At 45.5% G+C, this 19323-nt stretch overlaps 2 protein-coding genes across 3 annotated transcripts; both read right to left on the minus strand.

The window, feature by feature from the left end:
* Positions 1-445: 445 nt before the first annotated feature.
* On the minus strand, positions 446-11559 carry rspry1 (ring finger and SPRY domain containing 1). Of its 2 annotated transcripts, none has more exons than XM_044123829.1 (15): positions 11180-11559; positions 9750-10353; positions 6950-7002; positions 6007-6119; positions 5624-5750; positions 5452-5510; positions 5216-5282; positions 4563-4694; positions 4110-4225; positions 3550-3693; positions 3371-3482; positions 3126-3228; positions 2571-2723; positions 2338-2442; positions 446-1681 (listed from the first exon to the last, which is right to left on the minus strand). In XM_044123829.1, the coding sequence occupies exons 2-15, from the start codon at positions 10136-10138 to the stop codon at positions 1585-1587; spliced, it is 1770 nt and encodes a 589-aa protein (XP_043979764.1). In that variant the 5' UTR covers positions 10139-10353; positions 11180-11559; the 3' UTR covers positions 446-1584. The 2 variants fall into 2 exon arrangements, with proteins under 2 accessions (XP_043979764.1, XP_043979765.1); XM_044123830.1 differs by having other exon boundaries at positions 11176-11533.
* Positions 11560-17671: 6112 nt separating this feature from the next.
* Positions 17672-19042, minus strand: LOC122835095 (uncharacterized protein C15orf65). Its single transcript, XM_044123841.1, has 2 exons — positions 18954-19042; positions 17672-18158 (listed from the first exon to the last, which is right to left on the minus strand). The coding sequence occupies exon 2, from the start codon at positions 18145-18147 to the stop codon at positions 17839-17841; it is 309 nt and encodes a 102-aa protein (XP_043979776.1). The 5' UTR covers positions 18148-18158; positions 18954-19042; the 3' UTR covers positions 17672-17838.
* Between the last annotated feature and the right edge of the window lie 281 nt (positions 19043-19323).

A 19323-nucleotide genomic window follows, 5' to 3' on the forward strand; every position in this document is an offset into this window, starting at 1 on the left:
TGGGATTCCTGGGAACGCCTTGGGATTCCTGGGAACGCCTTGGGATTCCTGGGAACGCCTTGGGATTCCTGGAGGAGCTGGAAGAAGAGACTGGAGAGGGAAGACTGGGTCTCCCTTCTGAAGCTGCTGACCCCACGACCCGATCTGGATAAGAGGAAGAAGATGGATGGATGTCTTGATTGATAAAAGGAGCCCAGACCCAGATCTGAGAGCAGAACCTGGAGGTTCTGTTGTTTGGGCCCAGATTTCTGCCTAAAAGTCTTTCCATCTCCTGAGGATCTGAGTTTTGCTGAAGCTGGAAACCAGAACCAGCAGAAATAAAGTCAGGCGAGATAAATTCATAAAATCTATTCAGCATTTGGACGTTTTGAAGGTCAAATCATTTCAGGATTTTAATTTCACAGGTTCTGGTTGATGCGGAAAACCAGAGTCAGTCAGACAGGGATCACATTAACATACATTTATTACAAATATCACAAATCAAGAAACAACAATTTCTCAATAAATCACATCTTTGGGAACTCCGGATCATAATTCCTTTATAAACATTTTAAATACAAGTCACAAATTAATCTTTACAATCCTGAACTTGGTTTCCAACCAGTCAGATTCTTCTGCTCCACGTTAAGGTGCCGACTCGTCGTCTTCCAGGGTTTCCATCAACTCTTCTGCCTCTGCAGGATTTGTTTGACCGTTAAATGATTCACTCTGATTTCAAAAGCTACTGAAGCGTTACGTTTGGTGTAAAAACAACTTTTCCTGAAAGACATTCTGCTGTCCAAAAATTCATGAACCTGTTTGTGAAAGCCAGCTCAGTGAACCCAGAGACGTAGGGACGACTCGGGGGGGACTCGGAGGAAAGAAGGTGACTTGATGAAGCATCCTGACATATTTCGCTTCCTATTAGCTGCTTGAATCTGTTTCCAGATCAGATCTGATGAAACCCTGAAAGCTTCATGAAAACATTTCCAGCAGCTGAATCCATAAATCAGCAGCAGAAACGATTTCTGAAGAGAACCGAAACCCTGACGCTCAGATCAGCCAGCGGCGGCGCTGTTCTCCAGAGGACGGTTGAATGTGGGTAAAACAGAAGAAGCTTGAGGAGTTCTCAGTTTCCTTTCCTGGCTGCAGGACAAACTGAATTTGGAATATAAATGATAATCTTATAATTCATCAGTGGCAGAAAGTGGCATAAAGCCAAACAGAGTTTTTGGGCCATTCATAAAAACAGAAGCTGTGGAGGAAGTATTAAATGCTACCTTTAGAGCACAATAATTAGCATATTGATTGAATCAACGTGCCTGTACCTCAGATTTAATACTGCAGCCTGCAGACGGCTAAACGCTAGCAGACGCTCTGCAGACGCTCTGCAGACGCCGCGCAGGCAGAATGCAGCGTCTGCAGCTGCAGGAGGGATCCTCAGGTCTCTGAGGACTGCCTCAACAAGGCGCTGGTTCTGTCAGGATCCGGTCCAGATCAGAACACCAAGAGGAGTCTCCTCCCCTCCTCTTCCTCAGGGAAACATGGCGCCATCTTCGTCAGGATGGAGGAAGAGGAGCAGGAGGAGGAAGAGCATGAAGTTGGTCAGGAGACGTGAGCGATGAGTCTGACTCGGGTCTGGATCTCCTGGCGGCACAGCGGACACGTCTCCAGCTGTAAGGCACAGTCCATGCACATCCCACTGTCGGGAGGGGGAGAGCGTCAGTGATGCAGCCGCTGCATGTGCAACTGCTGCAGCCGCTGCATGTGCAACTGCTGCAGCCGCTGCATGTGCAACTGCTGCAGCCGCTGCATGTGCAACTGCTGCAGCCGCTGCATGTGCAACTGCTGCAGCCGCTGCATGTGCAACTGCTGCAGCCGCTGCATGTGCAACGGCTTGCAGCCGCTGCTGCAACTGCATGCAACTGCTGCAGCCGCTGCATAGTGCAACTGCTGCAGCCGCTGCATGTGCAACTGCTGCAGCCGCTGCATGCAGCTGCAGCAACTGCTGCAGCCGCTGCATGTGCAGCCAGACAGTGCAACTGCTGCAGCCGCAGCAGGTGCAACTGCTGCAGCAGCTGCATGTGCAACTGCTGCAGCCGCAGCATGTGCAACTGCTGCGCAGCCGCTGCATGTGCAACTGCTGCAGCCGCTGCATGTGCAACTGCTGCAGCCGCTGCATCTGCAACTGCTGCAGCCGCTGCATCTGCAACTGCTGCAGCCGCTGCATGTGCAACTGCTGCAGCCGCTGCATCTGCAACTGCTGCAGCCGCTGCAGAGGCTGCACGTGCTGCAGCCGCTGCAGAGGCTGCACGTGCTGCAGCCGCTGCAGAGGCTGCCTCAGGTCTGCAGTCTTACCCGTGTCCACAGGGCCGCAGCTCCGTGTCCGCCATGACGTCGCAGCACAGTGTGCAGCAGTTGTCCCTGATGCTGACCTGCTTCAGTAAGGCCAGACGCCGATGTCTGGGGAACAACACGACCCATTGTCACCGTTTCCATGACAACAGGATGAGGTTATTAGTTAAGCAGGAACACAGAGCAGCAATGGGCTGAGGGTCAAAGGTCACTCCCTGGTGCAGCAGGGCTCCTACCTTGGCAGGATGATCTTCTCTGTGGGCTTGAGGGAGGCGAAGTCGTTGAAGGTGCTGAACTTGACGGAGGGCGGATGACGGAACGGCTTGGCCCCGAAGTTAAACTCACACTGCTGGTAGGACATGAAGCTGGCGGCGGCGAAGAAACCCGACCTGCAGGAGAACCACAGGAAACGAGTCGGACCAGAGGAACCAGCGCCGACTAACTGGTTCATCTCACCGCTGCACTCTCAGCAGAAAGGAAACATTAATAACCTAAAAGCAGCAAATCATGAAGATAAATACGACCCAACAGAAAAATAAACCATTCCAGATGCTTATTGAGCATCAGACCTTACTAGTTGATCTGTGATCAGCAGATTGATTAGTTATGTCTCACCGGAGGATTATGTTTCTGTAAATGAGTCTGATTACTTAAATATTACTGAGCACTCCAAACCCAAGAGAAAGCTTCATTACAGTAGATTTGATCAGAGATGTTTAATGGTCTCTGTTGATGTTTTGCTCAAAGTGTGACTTCCTGTGTGCGATGAGGGAAGCGGCGCTGAAACTTACGTGGCTGAGGAGAAGACTTGCTTCTCTGGCGGCAGCTGGTGCCCGTTAAGATAGAAGATCATCTGCTTTTTGCTCAGATCTAACAGGAAGCCGATGGTGTCTCCTGCAGCGGACAGATCACAAAACGATTTCACTGCTTTCACTCAAAGCCAGCCGAGATAGCAGCCGAATGCTGAGATCAACCCAGCCATCAAAAGCTGGTGTGTTCTCTGGACAGTTGAGGAAACGCTAAACGTGAGGCTCACCCTCCTTCCAGCAGGGATGAGAATGAGGTTTACTGCGAGCGTTGTACCAGATGAGCTGCCTGCAGCCATCATAAGCACATGAATATTCATCGTCTCCGATGCCGTAGCCTTCCTGTGGGAGCAGAGCGACGTTAGACGGAGCGAGGCAGGCCGAGGCGCAGCTCAGATCTGCTACCTACATGGTTTAGGAACTTGCTGTCTTTGGTGGCCCATCCGATCTGCATCACCCCCGATGTGACGACCGTCACCTCGTAGTACCAGACGCCCGAATCCACGCAGAACGTACAGCGCACGCTCTCAAAGGACGAGGCGTCGCACCGTGCCTGCAGAACGTCACGACACAGCAAAACTGTCAGCTGATGACAAATCTCACAGAGGCCTCAATCTGCACAAATGTCCCAGTAATTAGACTGGACCGGGATCGGAAACTAGACTGGCTGTCTCTGTTTGTAAAGCTGCTGGCGAGCAGAAACCTCCGAGTCGGGCCTGCAGCCGACAGCCTGATGCACAACCCACCTAGCATTAGCATGTGCTAAACATGCAATACAGCAGCCAATCAGCTGCCGCTTCACACCAGCACTGCTTGGATCCAACCGGGCCCTGACCTCGGCTGACCTTTGGCGAGAGTAAGACCTTCTCCGTCCTTTGTGTCCTCAGCTGCCCAGGGTCAGCCAGAAGTCAGCCACAGGTCAACTAGAGGTCAGGAATCCCGTCTCCACTCCAATGAACCCAGACTGACCTCCAATCCGGTCGGGGAAATCTTGAGGTACTCGCTGACATCGTTGCTGTTCAGCATGGCGTTGATGCTGCTCAGGTTCAGCTTCTCGTAGGTGAACTGACGGCCGTCCTTCAGGACTGAGCAAGGAGAAACAGAGAAACACGTCAATCTGGAGCCGCAGTCTGCTTTAACTAGACTTTAGTTTCTGGTCCCGGTGCGGTCTACTTCCTGATCCAGTCTACTTTCTGGTCCCGGTGCGGTCTACTTCCTGATCCGGTCTACTTTCTGGTCCCGGTGCGGTCTACTTCCTGATCCGGTCTACTTTCTGGTCCCGGTGCGGTCTACTGCCCGGTCGGGTCTAATTTCGGATTCCGGCCCAGTTTAGTTTCTGATCTCGGTCTGGTCTATTTCCAAGTCCAATCTAATCCCGGTCCAGTCTACCTTCTGGTCCGGGCTGACCACAGTTTCACTCACACAGGTTGTCCAGACTCCACTGTGAGCAGAAGCCGACCTGCCTCTTCAGATAGTCCTGGTGGTCCGCCCACGACTCCAGGACAGCGAGTCGATCGCTGATGGACGACTCCGACACAGTCAGCTTGTTCTCACCTGAAACAAGATGAAGAAACTAATTTAATAAAAAACAAAAAACTTCTTATTCCAGCAAATTTTTTCATCGTCAAATAAACAAATTATTTGAGTGAATAAAACTACGACATTTTTAAAGTTCAGTTTAGTCAAAGAGACATCATAAAAACGTTAAATCGTTAATAAGTTTGAGCCCGACAGAACGGAGCGGATGCTGCAGGACGAGAAACGCTACGATGGTCAGTGAGGACCAGGGAGGATTTTCTTATCTTGTTGCTTTTTTGTTGAAAATGTGTCAACATGTTGTGAAGGAACACTAAAGAACAGGGAATGTTTTTAAATGTTCATGAACAATAAGGAAAGTACTGAACCCCGAGTGTGGATGATCTATAACAGCTTCGCCTCAGCGCATTCTAGGCTGAAAACAAACATGGACGCCAGGAGAAAACGAGACGACTGAGCAGACGTGTTATCTAGATTAAAATCCTCTGCATGAACTGCTTCTCTGCTGGATCAGATCAGCGATAAGTAGCTCCACCCACTGGTCTGGGAGAACTTCTCCAGGGCGATGAGAGCGAACAGCATGACAGTCGGGTGGGAGTCGGCGCTCTGCATGGAGAGACAATCAGTCAGCAACGTTCCCCTCAAACATTCAACAGTCTGACCACATTTACACATTAGAGGACAGACCGACGTCCCAACTGGTCCTGCATGATTACCCAACATGCAGTGCGGCTAACCATGCATGACCTCTGACCCAGAAATAGAGACAGCTCACCAGGCTCTCCAGAAGGTATTCCAGGGTTCCAGGACTCAACAACCCAATGCTGGCTGGTCCTGGGGAAGAAAGCAGCTGAGTAATAATGAAGTGTCACCGACAACATGCCAGGTCAAAATTCAGCACCGCTCAAACTCCCCCGGCTGCAGGAAGCAGGGCTATCTGACCGTACCTGCTAGTTTCTCAGCCAGGCAGCCCAGGACGGCCGTGGTGTTTCTGTGCTTAGCCGGGTTCAGAGCGTCCTGCTGGGCCACCGTAGCGCTCAGACTCAACATGTCCGACAGTTTCTGCAGAGCATCCTGGAAGGAAAACAGCCGTTGATCCACAAAACGCCACACGTTTTGTGGTGCATTGCGTTTTGTTTCTCAACATAACGGATGATCATGACTCAAACACTGCAGCAGCAGCGACTCGTTCCTCCTGCACAGCTCAGGTAATTAAACAATAAATGAAACAGAAAGTCAAAGGCAGGTTGGAAAATGAAGCCAGGCAGCTTCCTGATTACTGGTGATGCCTGAAGCAGCCTGGGGATGCAGAATATTCCAGATTCCACACCTTGGTGGGAAGAGGACACTCATCCAGGAGGAGGGTGATGACCGCAGGACCGAGCGGATCGTCCAATGGGATCACTCGAATGAGAGACTGGACCACCTCCAGCCAACCGTCGTCTGGGAGAAAACACAGTCAGCAGCAAAATCATTCATAAAGGAGGGAATAAACTGAGTAAATAATCAGATTTTAACTCTTTAAATGTGTTCATGAACACAGCTGGTCAAGACGCCAACAATAAAAAGTTCCAGTTTATTAAATTAACATGCTCTAATTTCTCATCTCCTGCTTTAGTTTCCCATGAAGTTTTATGAGTAATTTGTCCTCGTTGTTGATTACAATGTGCAACATAATGACAAGAGGCATTTCCTCTTCATTAAGGCATAAATTACTTCCCACCTCGTTTGCAAGTCAAACTGCTCATGAATAATGCAGTGAAGCGTCAGCCTGCAGCAAACGCTTCACTGCAGAGCCACACGGCGCCGGAGGAACGCAGACCGGCACAGTGGACAGAACCTCCAGCCACACAGCACCGAGGAAAACTCAGCAAATATAAGCTAACTACTAAATCCATTTGCATGGAGAGATGGAGATTAATGACATTAAAATGAGACGGAACCCAACAGGAAGGGAGCTGCTGCTGAACCTCCATCCGTCTCCTCGAGCCGGGTCGAACCAAACTTCCACCCAACCAACGCTGCAGAGAAATTCCCAGAGCTGAAGGAAAACTAGTTTATAATCCTGCTGGATTACTGACATCTAATGCACCTCACATGGACATTAGATGGGGGAACAAATGAAAAGTCTGGATCGGGTCAGGCAGAACCAGGAAGATTCTAGGCGAGGCAGCAGACATGTTTCAGTCCAGAGAGGATCTGCTGAGCTCCAGGAAGTAATCAAATACAATCTGATCAGGGAGGAAACTCGTGTGTTGCTGTAAGCGACTTACCGGTCTCTGCCATCTCATGCAGCGTAATCATGGAATAAGGAGGCTCCTGGTCACTGGAAGACACAAAACATGTCATCACAGGTGAACATCCTGCTCACTTCACCCCAATTAACTACAGAAAATCTATCCAACTCTGAACAGAGGAAACCTCAGGGTCTGTAATTAATGACAATAAATCCAAAACTATATAATCAACTAAATCAGCAGCAATTTGGATTCAAAGCCCCTTTTTGTTGCTAAATTATTGAAAAAATGTCAAACTGAGCTCAGCAACAAAAAGATTTTTAGTTTTTAATCTTCAGGTTCTTCATCAGACTGGAGAAAAACGTTTTTCTATCCGTTCATCTTTCCAGAGCTTCTCTGATCGTTCATGGATCTTTAGAACAGTGACATTAGCATTAGCTGCTGCATGCTAGCATTGAGATGCTATTTCACGCTAGCATAGCTTCTGACAGGCTTACTCCTTTTAGCATAACTTGAACAGAACAGCAGTCTTTTCCATCGTCCAATCAGATCGTTCAGAAGCAGAAATGAAGCAAGAGGAGTCACTGCTGCTAGCGGATGTAGCTCGTCTGTCACATTTATGGTTTTGGCTCTGGACTTTTGTATGTAAAAATAAAAGATTAATTGCATTAAACATTTTTAATATGTCGGAAATTTATAAATAGAAATTACCATGTTGAAGTCTCACCCTAGGATATAATATTAATGTGTGTTTTAAGAGCAGCTTTGGAGCTAAAAGCCTGATGGAGCATTAGCATAACAAGTCTGAGTTTCCAGTGACCCAAACACAAAAGAGACATGAGTCGGCGCTGCTGGATCCGACCCATGATGCTCCGCTCTGGTCAGGCGGCGCTTTCTGCTGCTGCTGACTGGAAACTACTCAAACAGCCCACAGCTGAACTGGGCTGAACTGGTCCAACTCTGCTGGGAAAGGAGAACATCCAGCTGAGATAAAAAACACCAGAGGCAAAAGGCACATCGGGAGGTTAGCTACCTGAACAGCAGCGCTTAGAAACCACCAGTGGTATTAAAATGCAGCAGCTTCATAACAGAAACTATGACATCATTAGACCAGAACACCTGGTCACAGTTCAACCAGAACCTCCTAACCCGTCTGGGGTCAGAGGTCAGACCATAACACAGCATTTATATACAGAACCTCAGCAGCAGCCATAACCATCTGCAGCACGCCTCAGGAGGTCAGTTATTGATCGAGGAAAAGCAGAAAAAGAAAACAGACTAAAATGGCGGTTTTCAAAGTGTGAGGCGCCTCCCCTGGGGGGCGCCAGAGCACTTTAGGGGAGGCGCGGTGCGAGGGAAAAAGTAAACCGGAAAAGCTATCTGCTTGCTGTCTACTGATGTGAGAGAAACGTCTTTTACGCACACGATCAACTCTGTGGATTTAGGGTTGGTACTATGGGGTGCGCGTGTGGAGCGGGGATCAGTGGAAATGTTTCCCACCTTAGAGGATGTTTTGGCCAGTGATGTCAGTAACGTTACTGACGTCGGACCACTTTTTTCTGTAACGAATAATCTAACGCGTTGCTATTTCAAATACAATAGTCAGATTACAGTTACTTATCAAAATCATTTTTGCGTTACTATCTTCTTTTGTTATTTAATCGTATTTCCTCTACTCGTCTTGTCGAGTGACCGACGTCTCTATGCAACAGAAATGTAAACAATGGAGGGAGATGCGCATTTTGTTGGTGGAAAAACTGGAACTATTTTCAGTTTCTGTCGCCAAGTCCGATTATTATAAGCGGCTTTGGGCTTCATTTTTTAAAGTCACTTGCAAATTTAATGAGTGGCTGGTTGCGCCTTTTTGGGCTCGTTTTTGAACGTGAAGTTACTCATTTGGGGTTGGAAATAATCAGAGACTCATAATAAATCCCAGAATTTGTCCGTCATTAAGGTAGTTTTAATCAGTCTCTCCCTGTTCATCATTTCCCGGATGATCCGTCCCGCTGTGTCTTTGTTAATGTCAAGTTAATTTATTACCTCTGAATGACGTCGAGCTTCACGTTGCGCTCCAGAAAACTGCAAACATCGAGACCAATATGAACAGCGCAATAAACGTGAAAACAGCCACGAATAAACGTGTCCGTAGTTGGCAATAGTTATAATGGCAAGTTAGCACCGTTATAATTATTAATATTACGGTAAGTGTCGCAGCCATCTGAGCTGTGGAGCTGCAGGAGGAGCTCTGTGCGCTGACACCAAACTCAGGGCCGTAACGCAGAATCTGGAGGCTGGGGGGCTTTAAAATCCTTCTTAGAGTTTTCCAGACAACAGTGGACCACACAAATTACTTGTATTTTATTTTTTGTACAATCTCTTCAGTTCAACCTTATCAGTGGAGACACATTGTTGATGTTGCCATTATAAAATAACTTACAATTAAGAATTGGCAAAGATCAATGTGATTTTCACAGGAGGCAGAGCGTTGTTGTTAGCAGCTGCTGAAAGTAACTAAAAAGTTACTTTTAATGTAACTTAGTTACTTTCCAAATCAAGTAGTCAGTAATGTAACTAAGTTACTTTTTCAAGGAGTAATCAGTAGTCCGATTAAAGTTACTTTTTCAAAGTAACTATGCCATCACTGGTTATGGCCAGAGTGGGGCTGAAGGAGGCGCAGCAGACATTGTGCTCCTTGGAGGGGGGCTCACCCTTTCATACTTTGAAAACCCCTGGACTAAAACATTTTTCTCCCTGAACTGAACTGAACTGAACTGAACTGCTGGCGCCTGCTTGCTTCCAGCTGACCCGATTGGACCCTTCCTGCCTTCAGACTTACTTGTCCACCAGCGTCCTGATGACAGCCAGCGTATCCAGCACCAGCCCGTCCACGTTCTGCTTCTTCCGTCTGGGCTCGTGTGGACCACGGCCGCGGCGCGGCGGCCGGACCGGATCTCTGGGCCGACCACTTCTGTCGGCAACGTCGGCTCCGACGGCAGTGCCGTGGTCGACCCGGCGGACCTGAGCTCGGGTGGCTCTGGAGGCCGAGTCGTGGCGATGGTCTTCTAGGTCGCTGTCCTCTCTGCACACGCAGCTGTTGCCCATGGCACCGAGGCGGGTGGCGGTGGCGAGCGTCTCCCGGGCCGGGGGCGCCGAGGGGGAGAGGAGCAGCAGCAGCTGGGTGAGGCTCCTACAGGCACAGAAAGTGATCCAGGCAGCTACTATCATATCATTTGGAGAGCCGTGGTTTGGGGCTCCTCTTCTCAGTGGGCTGGGTCGGGTCAGCGGCGCCGCTCATTCTGTTGCTAGAGGAGATCGGAGGGGTTCAACCACACATGGCCGATTAGACGGAACGCCAGGGGGGCGGAGCCTGAAGCCACACAAGCTGTGGACATCACAGAGGGCGCCGGGTTCAGGAGGATAACTTCATCTGGACCTCTGAGCTGCAGAGAAAAGAACCAATCAGAGCAGAAGAAACTCCAGACATTCATTTCATCATAACAACAAGCAACATGAGAAACTACAGGCAAAAAGCTCAGCTAATCTTTAAAACTCTGTATAGAAACTGCATCAGTTTGCTCTGAAAATATGATATTTGTTCTTCATCTTATAAATGAGCCAAGTCCTAATCTCTCTTTGGGATACAGAGAGTAGCTTTTAACTGAAACATTTTGAAAATAATACTTCTAAAAGCACAAAGAAAAATAGACTTGTATTCAAGTTCTGTAAGGATCTCCTAGAGCAATAATTTCACTTAAAAGAATTACTGTTGGTTTACTGGAGGAAAACTGAGGGGCTTTTTAAACCGTGAACGGTGATCAGGGTTTCCCCCAGTGTATTCTAAGCCTTGTGTCCCCACCAGGCTAAGCATTGCTTATTTATTTATGTTTTTTATGTTTGCATTTTTCAGATGTTAATCTTCCAATAACATAATTAACAAGTGATATTTTCAAATCTCTTGTCAACTTTAGACATTTAACTCAAAAATCATTTTCGAGTTAAATCCGCTGGTTGAATGACTGCCCGAGCACCCAGCCACCAGGCCTACTAAGTTTTCTGGGGGAAACCTGGGCGATGTTTGTGAAGTAGCTAATCGGTAAAATTATATTTTATAAATATACATTGTTGACAAACAAAAGCTTTTCAGCTAGGCTAGCACGCCAACCTAACAATAACATTATAAGATAAAAACCCAACCGAATAAACGTTAACTCATCATTTTCACTGTAAAGTTCACCGATCTAAAAAATTAAAATTTTACTCACAGACCTGTGGTATGTGCCGGTTTAAAGCGAGTTGGATCCAGAACAAAATGGTTAGAAAGCGAGCCTGCTAACTGTTAGCCTAGCTCAACACTCCTCCGGTTTCTCTGTCAGAAAGCAACAGAAACAGCCAGTTAAAAGTGATAATAAACTCTACGAAAGTCCTGGGGGACATTCACACCGCCTGGCTGGAGTCTGCAGCACCGAGAGACTCTGTTAGATCAAATAAACTCCCACAGATACCAGCAGCGGACAGACTATACAGCTAGCTGCTCGCTAAGTTCCGCGTAGCGTCGGGAGCTAAAAGGTTGCTTCTCATTTTCTTCTTCTGTTGTGAAGGCGAAGAATGAGGGAGCGGAAAGGTGGACTTCCGGTCGGATCTTTTCAGTCTCGTTTACGGGGTAGCCGCTTGCTGACATTTAGTCACAAAAAATACAGCAATAATTTGGTTTATTTAGCCTGTCATTAAAATATTTAGTTTTTTAAGCTAATTATTTAGTGCTCAACCAAATGGTTAAAGGGGCACATTGAACAAAAACACTGTACAACAACATAGCAACAACCCATATTAATCAATAATCTAACTGGATCCTACTACATCATTGCCATCACATGGGGAAATCCAAAGTAAATATAGTCTAAAATTTCCCCAACAGGTATAAAGTTTCTGTTTCTGCTGCTGACAGTCCTGGAGGGTTGAGCTTATCTGAGACTGTAGCTGTTAAACAAACCAGAGGAGAGAAAGTCTCTGGTTATGAAGTTATGAAATAAGCAAAATTTCTGCCATTTTACTAATTAAGCCCCAATGATATCTATTTAACTTCTAGAACAACCTGGATGCAGAGTGATTTATAGATCAGAAAACTCAAAGGGTTTAACTCTATATAATAGTTTGATGTTAGCATCTCTGAGATCTACAATTATAAGACTGGAATATCAAGATAAAGAAAACTCAGTAGCTGCTGGTAGGGGCCATTTAGGGGCCTCCAAACATTCAGGGGCTCCTAGAAATGGTTTAATTGTAACACAGACCATAGATCTAAACCTGTAGCATCATTTATAGAGAATGACAATGTTATTATATTTTATTTAATGCATTCAGCTGAGAAAAATAAATAGTACATTTAGGATTTAATTAGGACGTTTACTTTGTAAAAGTTTAAAGAATCATCTTGATAGTTTGATTGTTGTGTTACCATGGCTACAATATGGTGTAATCTTTGTGTGTGAATTGGGTTTGTTCACAAATACATCACAGCAAATAACCAATAATCAGTGATTGATTTTAAACTTGGCCAATAAACCTGGTCTCCATCTCACAGATTCACCTTATCGATATTTAAACATGTTAGTTGTACAAAAGACTGTTAATTATTTGTTTTCAGCCCTCTAGTTTAGGTTTTCTTTATCAGTGTTTTAGATGTAGTATTTTATTTCAGCCACTAGGTGGCTTCACGTTCATATTTGTTACATCTTGCATAATGTATCTGAGTATTGAGTGGTGCGGCTCTCAAGGCTGACTTCGTTTATTACTTCTTTCTATTGTGTGCATCCTTGAATGAAACCACACACACACACACACACACACACACACACACACACACACACACACACACACACACATTTTCTACAACTGCATCAGAACCAGACTGTCTCGCTCCTCGTTTTGGATCTTTGTGTCGTCTCTGCATGGCAAAGCTTTTCACCCAGAACTCTGTTGTCGATTGTCCTACAAGCTCTCTGTATTGTGCACAATATGCAAATTAACCTGACAGTGCTTGGAAAATAGTTTTTTTCCACAACACACAGTGGTTAGGTAGCAGGTTGAAAACCCAGGGAAAATCAGAACTCAGAGGTTAAAGGTCGAGGCAGGCGAGGATCAGTGGTCTGGGCACAGAAAGGGGTCAGGCATGTGAAGACCATCTCAGGCAGACAAAGCCAGGGTCGTGTCTGAGGTGGGCAACAAGGCAGGGAAATCCCAGAGACAACAGATGTGATCGAGGTCAGGCAAAGGAGGTAACGCTGGATATCTACTCACACAAAAGGCTTTCAAAAAGACGCCGCCATCTGAGTGCAGAATCTAACTGCAGGATGGCATGAACCCGACTGCACTGCAGGGCAGCAGCATGCAGACGGGCCAGAATCAGAACATGTCTAACAACCAAACCGTTCAGTCACACAGCAACATGAAGGAAAAGTGAGCTGATGCTCTCACACTGATCTCATTCATATCAGTCCCAGAATGCACTGCGTTCACCCGCCTCCAGTCTGGAGGAGGAAGTACGTTACACAGCACGGATTCTCCTGGAGAATAAAACTGAAAGAGAACAGAGAAAGCAAGTATTCAGCCTGCTGTCTGTTTTATGACTCAGATAAGCTTGATCTGGTTTATTTGAAATCCTGCAGAAAAATCAGACTAATTCTAGATTCCCCCAAAGAGAAGCTTTTATACATTTGCTGTAGCTCCAAAGTGACGACACTGACACGGCTTTCTTTTAGACGGGCTCTTTATTAAATGTCGTGAAAACTACAGAAATAAAACACAGAGCTTTAGACATAGATACATTTACAGACTCCTGCTTTAACAAAGGTTTCCTCCTGACCTCTTGCCACTTCGGAGTCTTTAGCAGATTAAATTTTCCGTCGTCCACTCTAAATTAAAATAGTAAGTAATTAAAACATCATAAACAATAAATTTACAAAATATTAATAAAACATAACAAAATACCTTAACAGCTACAGGACACGAGGTTGCTGGACGTAGCGCTGCTCCGTCTGTTTAAGAGTCTCGCAGCCTTTCACATAAACACAAATCTCGCGATAACGTCAACAAAAATTAATTTGACACAATATAAAATACAGTCATTCTACACAAATCTTAAAACCTGAACCAAACAACTTAAAATAGATTATCCTAACTGTTAGAAATAAACTTAAATTTTTTTATGACATAAATCATTTTAGTGACACATTTGTTAAAGCTGTCGCTGCTGAGACAGTTTATTATGATACAATCTGTGCACAGATCCTTCTCCTCAGTGCTAACTGCAGAAAAACTCCACAATCAACAATCAGGTGGACCTTAGCGCTGTTGGTCATCCCTCCCTGTGGCGCTGCTCAATCCCCCACCCATCAACACCCTCAGTGAGTACATGAGGTGATTGACAGAACTAAGCCCCGCCTCCAGGCTCTGATTGGTTGTTTTTTGACAAAGTGGGTCATTTCTTGGGACGGCAGAAGCAGCTCAGGCAGGAGATCGATCCGTTCAGATTATCTGTCTCATAAACTATCACAACATGGAGACAGTTTGAACTAAAATGTACAAATTTATTTGTGTAAAAGTTACAAACTGCAGCTTTAATGATGAAACATTAATAGAGGTTGGAGTGATATGTGAAATGGACTTTATAAAAATCTTTCCAGCTTGTCAGAATGTTTTTGCCTCATCAAAAACAAACCTGGAGTGTTGCTTTGATTCTTTTAAGCATGTCTGAGAAGTCCTTTAATCTCCATGGCAACCACTCTGGGGTGCCTAAACACTTGATCTCACAAAGCTCCGCCTCTTTACTCACAGCTCCGCCTTGGAGCTGCGGTCTCCAGCTGAGCGCACCGTCAGCTCCTCCAGACTAGCGGCAGCAGTCATTAGCAAACACCAGGTGGAACTGTGGATGTCCTGAGCTCCTTATAACTGTTGTAAATGGCATCATGGAGGAGCATTGTTGTAATGACACGCTGAAGCAGTGACTGAAAGAGTAGGAGCTTCTTAAAGCAACACAGGCATCAATTTCAAGGCATCAGAAATGACCATGATGGAAAGTCAGATTTTATACTTGATGTAAATAAAATCAGTCTGTCTGGAGAAAAACATAATGCTGCCTTTAAATATCCTTCTTCTGATAATTTGGGCTCATTTCCAAAATCCTGCATATAAACCTGATTTCTCAACATCTGCTCTTCATGTTGAACTGTGACATCATCATCATCATCATCATCACTTTGGTAGAAGATGCAGGTGAGTTGGTAACGCTGCTGCTGACTGGGAACCAGTCCACAGCTGCACTTCTAGCTGGGATTATGACTTCCTGTCTCAATAAATTTTCTGGCAAATTTAGTTCCACCTGTAAAAGGTTTTTCTTCTTCCACTGTTTCATGGACTTTTGGTTCTTTAATTGCCATGAAGGCGGGTTGTGAGGGAGGGAGACCTGGCGAAGGTCAACAGGCCGGGACTCAAACCGTACAGGAGCTCTGAGCCTCCGTCACATTGACCTCCACAATGCCGCCGCGCCCTGCTCTTTAACGTCTATCCACATCCATGATTCTGTGAATGGCTGTCATTTAGCTTCTTTATTAGCCCAAAAATCAAGTAAAAGAATAAAATATAAATCTTCCTGTTTCGTGCAGATTGTTCAGCGAACCTCTTGAGGTTTCTGCCGCTGTTAGATCTTCTTTCAGAAGATGAAAACCTGCTGGAAGCAGCTCACAGATCACATAAATAAAAATAGAGGTTTAAACCAGCAGAGAGGAGATCCTGATGCTGTTCGCGACATGCAAAGGATCGCTTCAATCCATCCATTTCCTGGTTCTCAGGTCAGCTCTGCTTCAATGAAACTGCAACTTGACAGAAGCAACCTGTTGATCAGACACTCATTTCCACTCTAAGTAATGTTGTAGGTCTATCATCACCACCCAGGTGTGTTTACTCGTTTCCGAGACCCGACCTTGAGAAATAATAAGATTTGGTAAAGTATAAAAACAGGTTTTAATGCTGAAGACGATCAAATGTTACAAGTCAATCAAGTAGAACAGAAACCAAGTGACAGCTCACCTTACGGCCGACGCCAGGTGAAGACTGAAGCGAGTTTAGCTCATTCTGTCTACACGATGGTCTAATCCAAGGCCCACTGCCCTCCATGTTTCAGAGGTTTCTCTGCTTTAATGTGCCTCATTCAACTGACTGCAGTTCAACAAACGCCTGTTAATCAGTCATCAATTGAAATCAGCTGGACTGAAGCATGAGAACACCTAAAGCTTGCAGGCAGAGAGTCTGGAGCAGCAGGGCGGGGAAACACTGAATAATCAGTCTGACTGTTTCTGACTGTCACTCCAAACATGGTAATGTCAGCTGCAGTGTGTGCATGTAAGCAGATAAGATGAAAATACACAACAGCAACAAAAACTGTTGTTTTTGTTGCTGTTGTCATTACAACAATGCTCCTCCATGATGCCACTTACAGCAGTTATTAAAGAGACACAGACTGTGGTAATGGAATAAATAAAATAAAAAGAAGTCTCCCCTAATTAACTGTGACTCCAGAAATCTGTTTTTCACTCAGTTCTAAAGAATCTTTTGGCTCTAGTGGCCTGTATTTATTTACCCCTAAATGCCCTCTGTGTCCGGGTCGCCTGTTGGAGGGAGGCAGGAGATCCAGCAGAGGACCAGGAGTGGAGTTGGGGTCACCAAGCCTCTGAGTCCGGGCCGCACACTCCATCCACGTCCTGACTGGAAGACTGGCTCTACCTTTTATCATTGTAACTCTTAACTAGAGGATTTCTGGGGAAATTTAAAAGGTGCTTGTCAGTCAGTAAAAACATTTGTAACTGCCGAGTGTTCAGGTGAAACCCAGAGTACAAGGACACGAAGAAGAAACCAGAGTGTCTGATAATGGAACAATGTGTTCTCACTGAAACACCAGAACGGATCAGAACAGCATGAAGACGCTGCCGTCGGCCCAGATGAGACGTCATCACCGGATGAAGACAAAGGCCTGGTTATTTCTGAGACATGAACAGTTTCCTGCAGGAGGAGAAGTTGTTACTGGTGTGAGGGAGCCGTCATGAAGTCACCTTGATGATCCAAGTGAAGGGACCTGTGGCTCCTACGGGCCGGGGGCCACGCAGGAACTGGAGCCTTCTGGCTGTGTGACTGCAGGTGGTCACTGAATTATGATTATTTGGGAGCAAAACTCAGAATTGTGCAAATACTAACCTTATTTGATTTATTTCCGGTCGACCTGCTATTTTTCCATAAATATTGTTCCTATTACTGGAGAGAAATGTCTGTATCCTGAGATTTGGCTCTAATGGAAACCAGTAAAACTCACAGGGAGTAGTGAGGGCCAGGAGAGCAAATAAAACACATTTTCACCAAAACTCTGATTCTGAGATTAATTTAACATTTTGAGAAGAAAAGCCTTGAAAAACCTGATTAACAGTACTAGTGAATGTTAAAAGTGAAACCTTTTGTCAGATTTTAAAATCAGACCTTTGCAACACAAAGTGCCAGAAATCCTGTAGGATTTATGAGCAACATGGCTGCTGATGCAGCTTCTTCCTCAGGATCATTCTGGATCCTTCAAGGCGTCTTATTGGACAAATGTTTTTGTTGTTGATTTCTCATAAACTTGCAGCCATGTTGGATTTTGATTTTCCCACCTGGAATTCTGTTTTCCAGAGACTTTTCTCTTAATCTCCAGAATGAAATCCTCCAATGAGTCAGAGCCAAGCTGGATTCACTTTAATGATATAATACACATCTAACTCAGGAATTACATATCAAATGTTGTCACACCAACAAAGCACAACAAAGCAGTCGCTGCTATCTGAAGTTACTGTCAGTGAGGAAGAGGAGCTGCCGCTCTGGCCTGAAGGCTGGTCATCTGAGCATGCTCAGATGGTGTTTTGCAGACAGGCCTGGGTTTTATCGAGTGCCGTGTTCATGGAGCAGCCGTGAAACATTCCTCCCAGCCGCATCCGGCGGGTGAAGCTCTGGGTCTTGGGGTGGTAGCTGCAGGGGGCGCTCTCAAAGCTGGGAGGAAGCCGGCCGTAGTCACCGGATGTGGTTCTGTACAGGAAGCTCTGGGGATGGATCTTCCCCATGGTCCCTTCCTTCACCTTCGAGCTGATGATGCAGGAGAAAACCGGGTTTCCAGGGTTGCTGCATGACCTTACATGTTCTGCTTCCGGAGGAAGTGACATCACTGCTGAGCCTGGAAATCATTCACAAACTCTTCTTTAAAACCTTGCCAGTGTCTTTGTTGACCAGTTTTTGTCTTCATCTTATTAAACTTTTGGTCAAATGTTCACCCTTCGACCCAAACTATTTTTAGCTTCTCTGGTAGAATAAAAATAATCCAGAAGGAAATATTTTTAAGAGTTTAACTGAACAATCCAGAACAATCCTGTCCAGATGGAGGTCTGACTGTTGGAAGCTAAATAATAAATAAAGGTGAAGACAATGCTGTTTTTGTTTTGCATCTCAGATAAATGTAAAGATATTTGAAGTTTCAGCTTCTAGAAAAGAACGTTTTTTTAACCGTTAATACAGAAAATGTAAGCGCGCCCTTGCTGCTATGGCGCGAACCGCGGAAACAACGTCTTGTTTTTACAACTGGTTAGCATCTGAACATCTCAAGTAATCCCTGAACCTTGACTCCAAATCCCAGGGGAGTTGAAAAGGCTTCGTGGATGCAGAGCAGAGAGAGAAGGAAGTTCAAACCATCTCTTCCCCGATTCCAGCGTCTTTCTGCTCGGCTTTCTGACCGTAAATGTTAAGGCTGTGAATGAACATCTCCATTTAACTCAATCAGCAGCAGTTCAAAGTTTGATGATCCTGTTTTGTTACATATTTTAAATAAAAAGTTTCTATTCTCTTCTTGTCAAAAGCTCTTCAGTGTAGAACAGAACAGGAAGTGCTGGTAAGCTAACTTCCTGTCGGCCGAAATTGGAACATTTTCCATAATAACTCCAGTAACAGCCTCCAGTCTAACCAGTTCACCAGTTACCTCTGGGTCCTGCTGGACAGCCGCGTCGTCTGGACTTCGTTTGCGTCTTTCAGCCGCTTGAGAAAGCGAGGCGTCTGGTTTCCATGGAAACAGAACACAGCCAATCCGGACCAGTCTTTTTTTTTTTTTAATGTGTATGTTTAATTTAAAGGGGTAAGGATATTGATATTATTATTATTATTGTTGTTGTTGTTGTTGTTGTTGTTGTTGTTGTTGTTGTTGTTGTTGTTGTTGTTGTTGTTGTTGTTGTCGTGTGGAAGCACAATAATAATAAAAGCGCTAACACTCCAAACCTTAAAGAAACAGGACAGTAAACAGCAAAGTAGAGTTATTGTTTTTACACGTTTCTGATTATTTAAACTAAGTTTAT

This window comes from Gambusia affinis, linkage group LG08 (assembly GCF_019740435.1).
Source record: "Gambusia affinis linkage group LG08, SWU_Gaff_1.0, whole genome shotgun sequence".
Lineage (NCBI taxonomy): Eukaryota > Metazoa > Chordata > Actinopteri > Cyprinodontiformes > Poeciliidae > Gambusia > Gambusia affinis.

Excerpts from the sequence above, each read along its gene's own strand:
- LOC122835095 (XM_044123841.1), bottom strand. The coding sequence starts at position 18,147 with ATGTCACTTCCTCCGGAAGCAGAACATGTAAGGTCATGCAGCAACCCT.
- rspry1 (XM_044123829.1), bottom strand. The coding sequence starts at position 10,138 with ATGATAGTAGCTGCCTGGATCACTTTCTGTGCCTGTAGGAGCCTCACC. Across the intron at positions 4,226-4,562 it reads GTGGAGTCTGGACAACCTGT|TCCTGAAGGACGGCCGTCAG; the intron begins GTGAGTGAAACT and ends CTCCTTGCTCAG. Across the intron at positions 2,443-2,570 it reads GAGAAGATCATCCTGCCAAG|ACATCGGCGTCTGGCCTTAC; the intron begins GTAGGAGCCCTG and ends GTTGTTCCCCAG.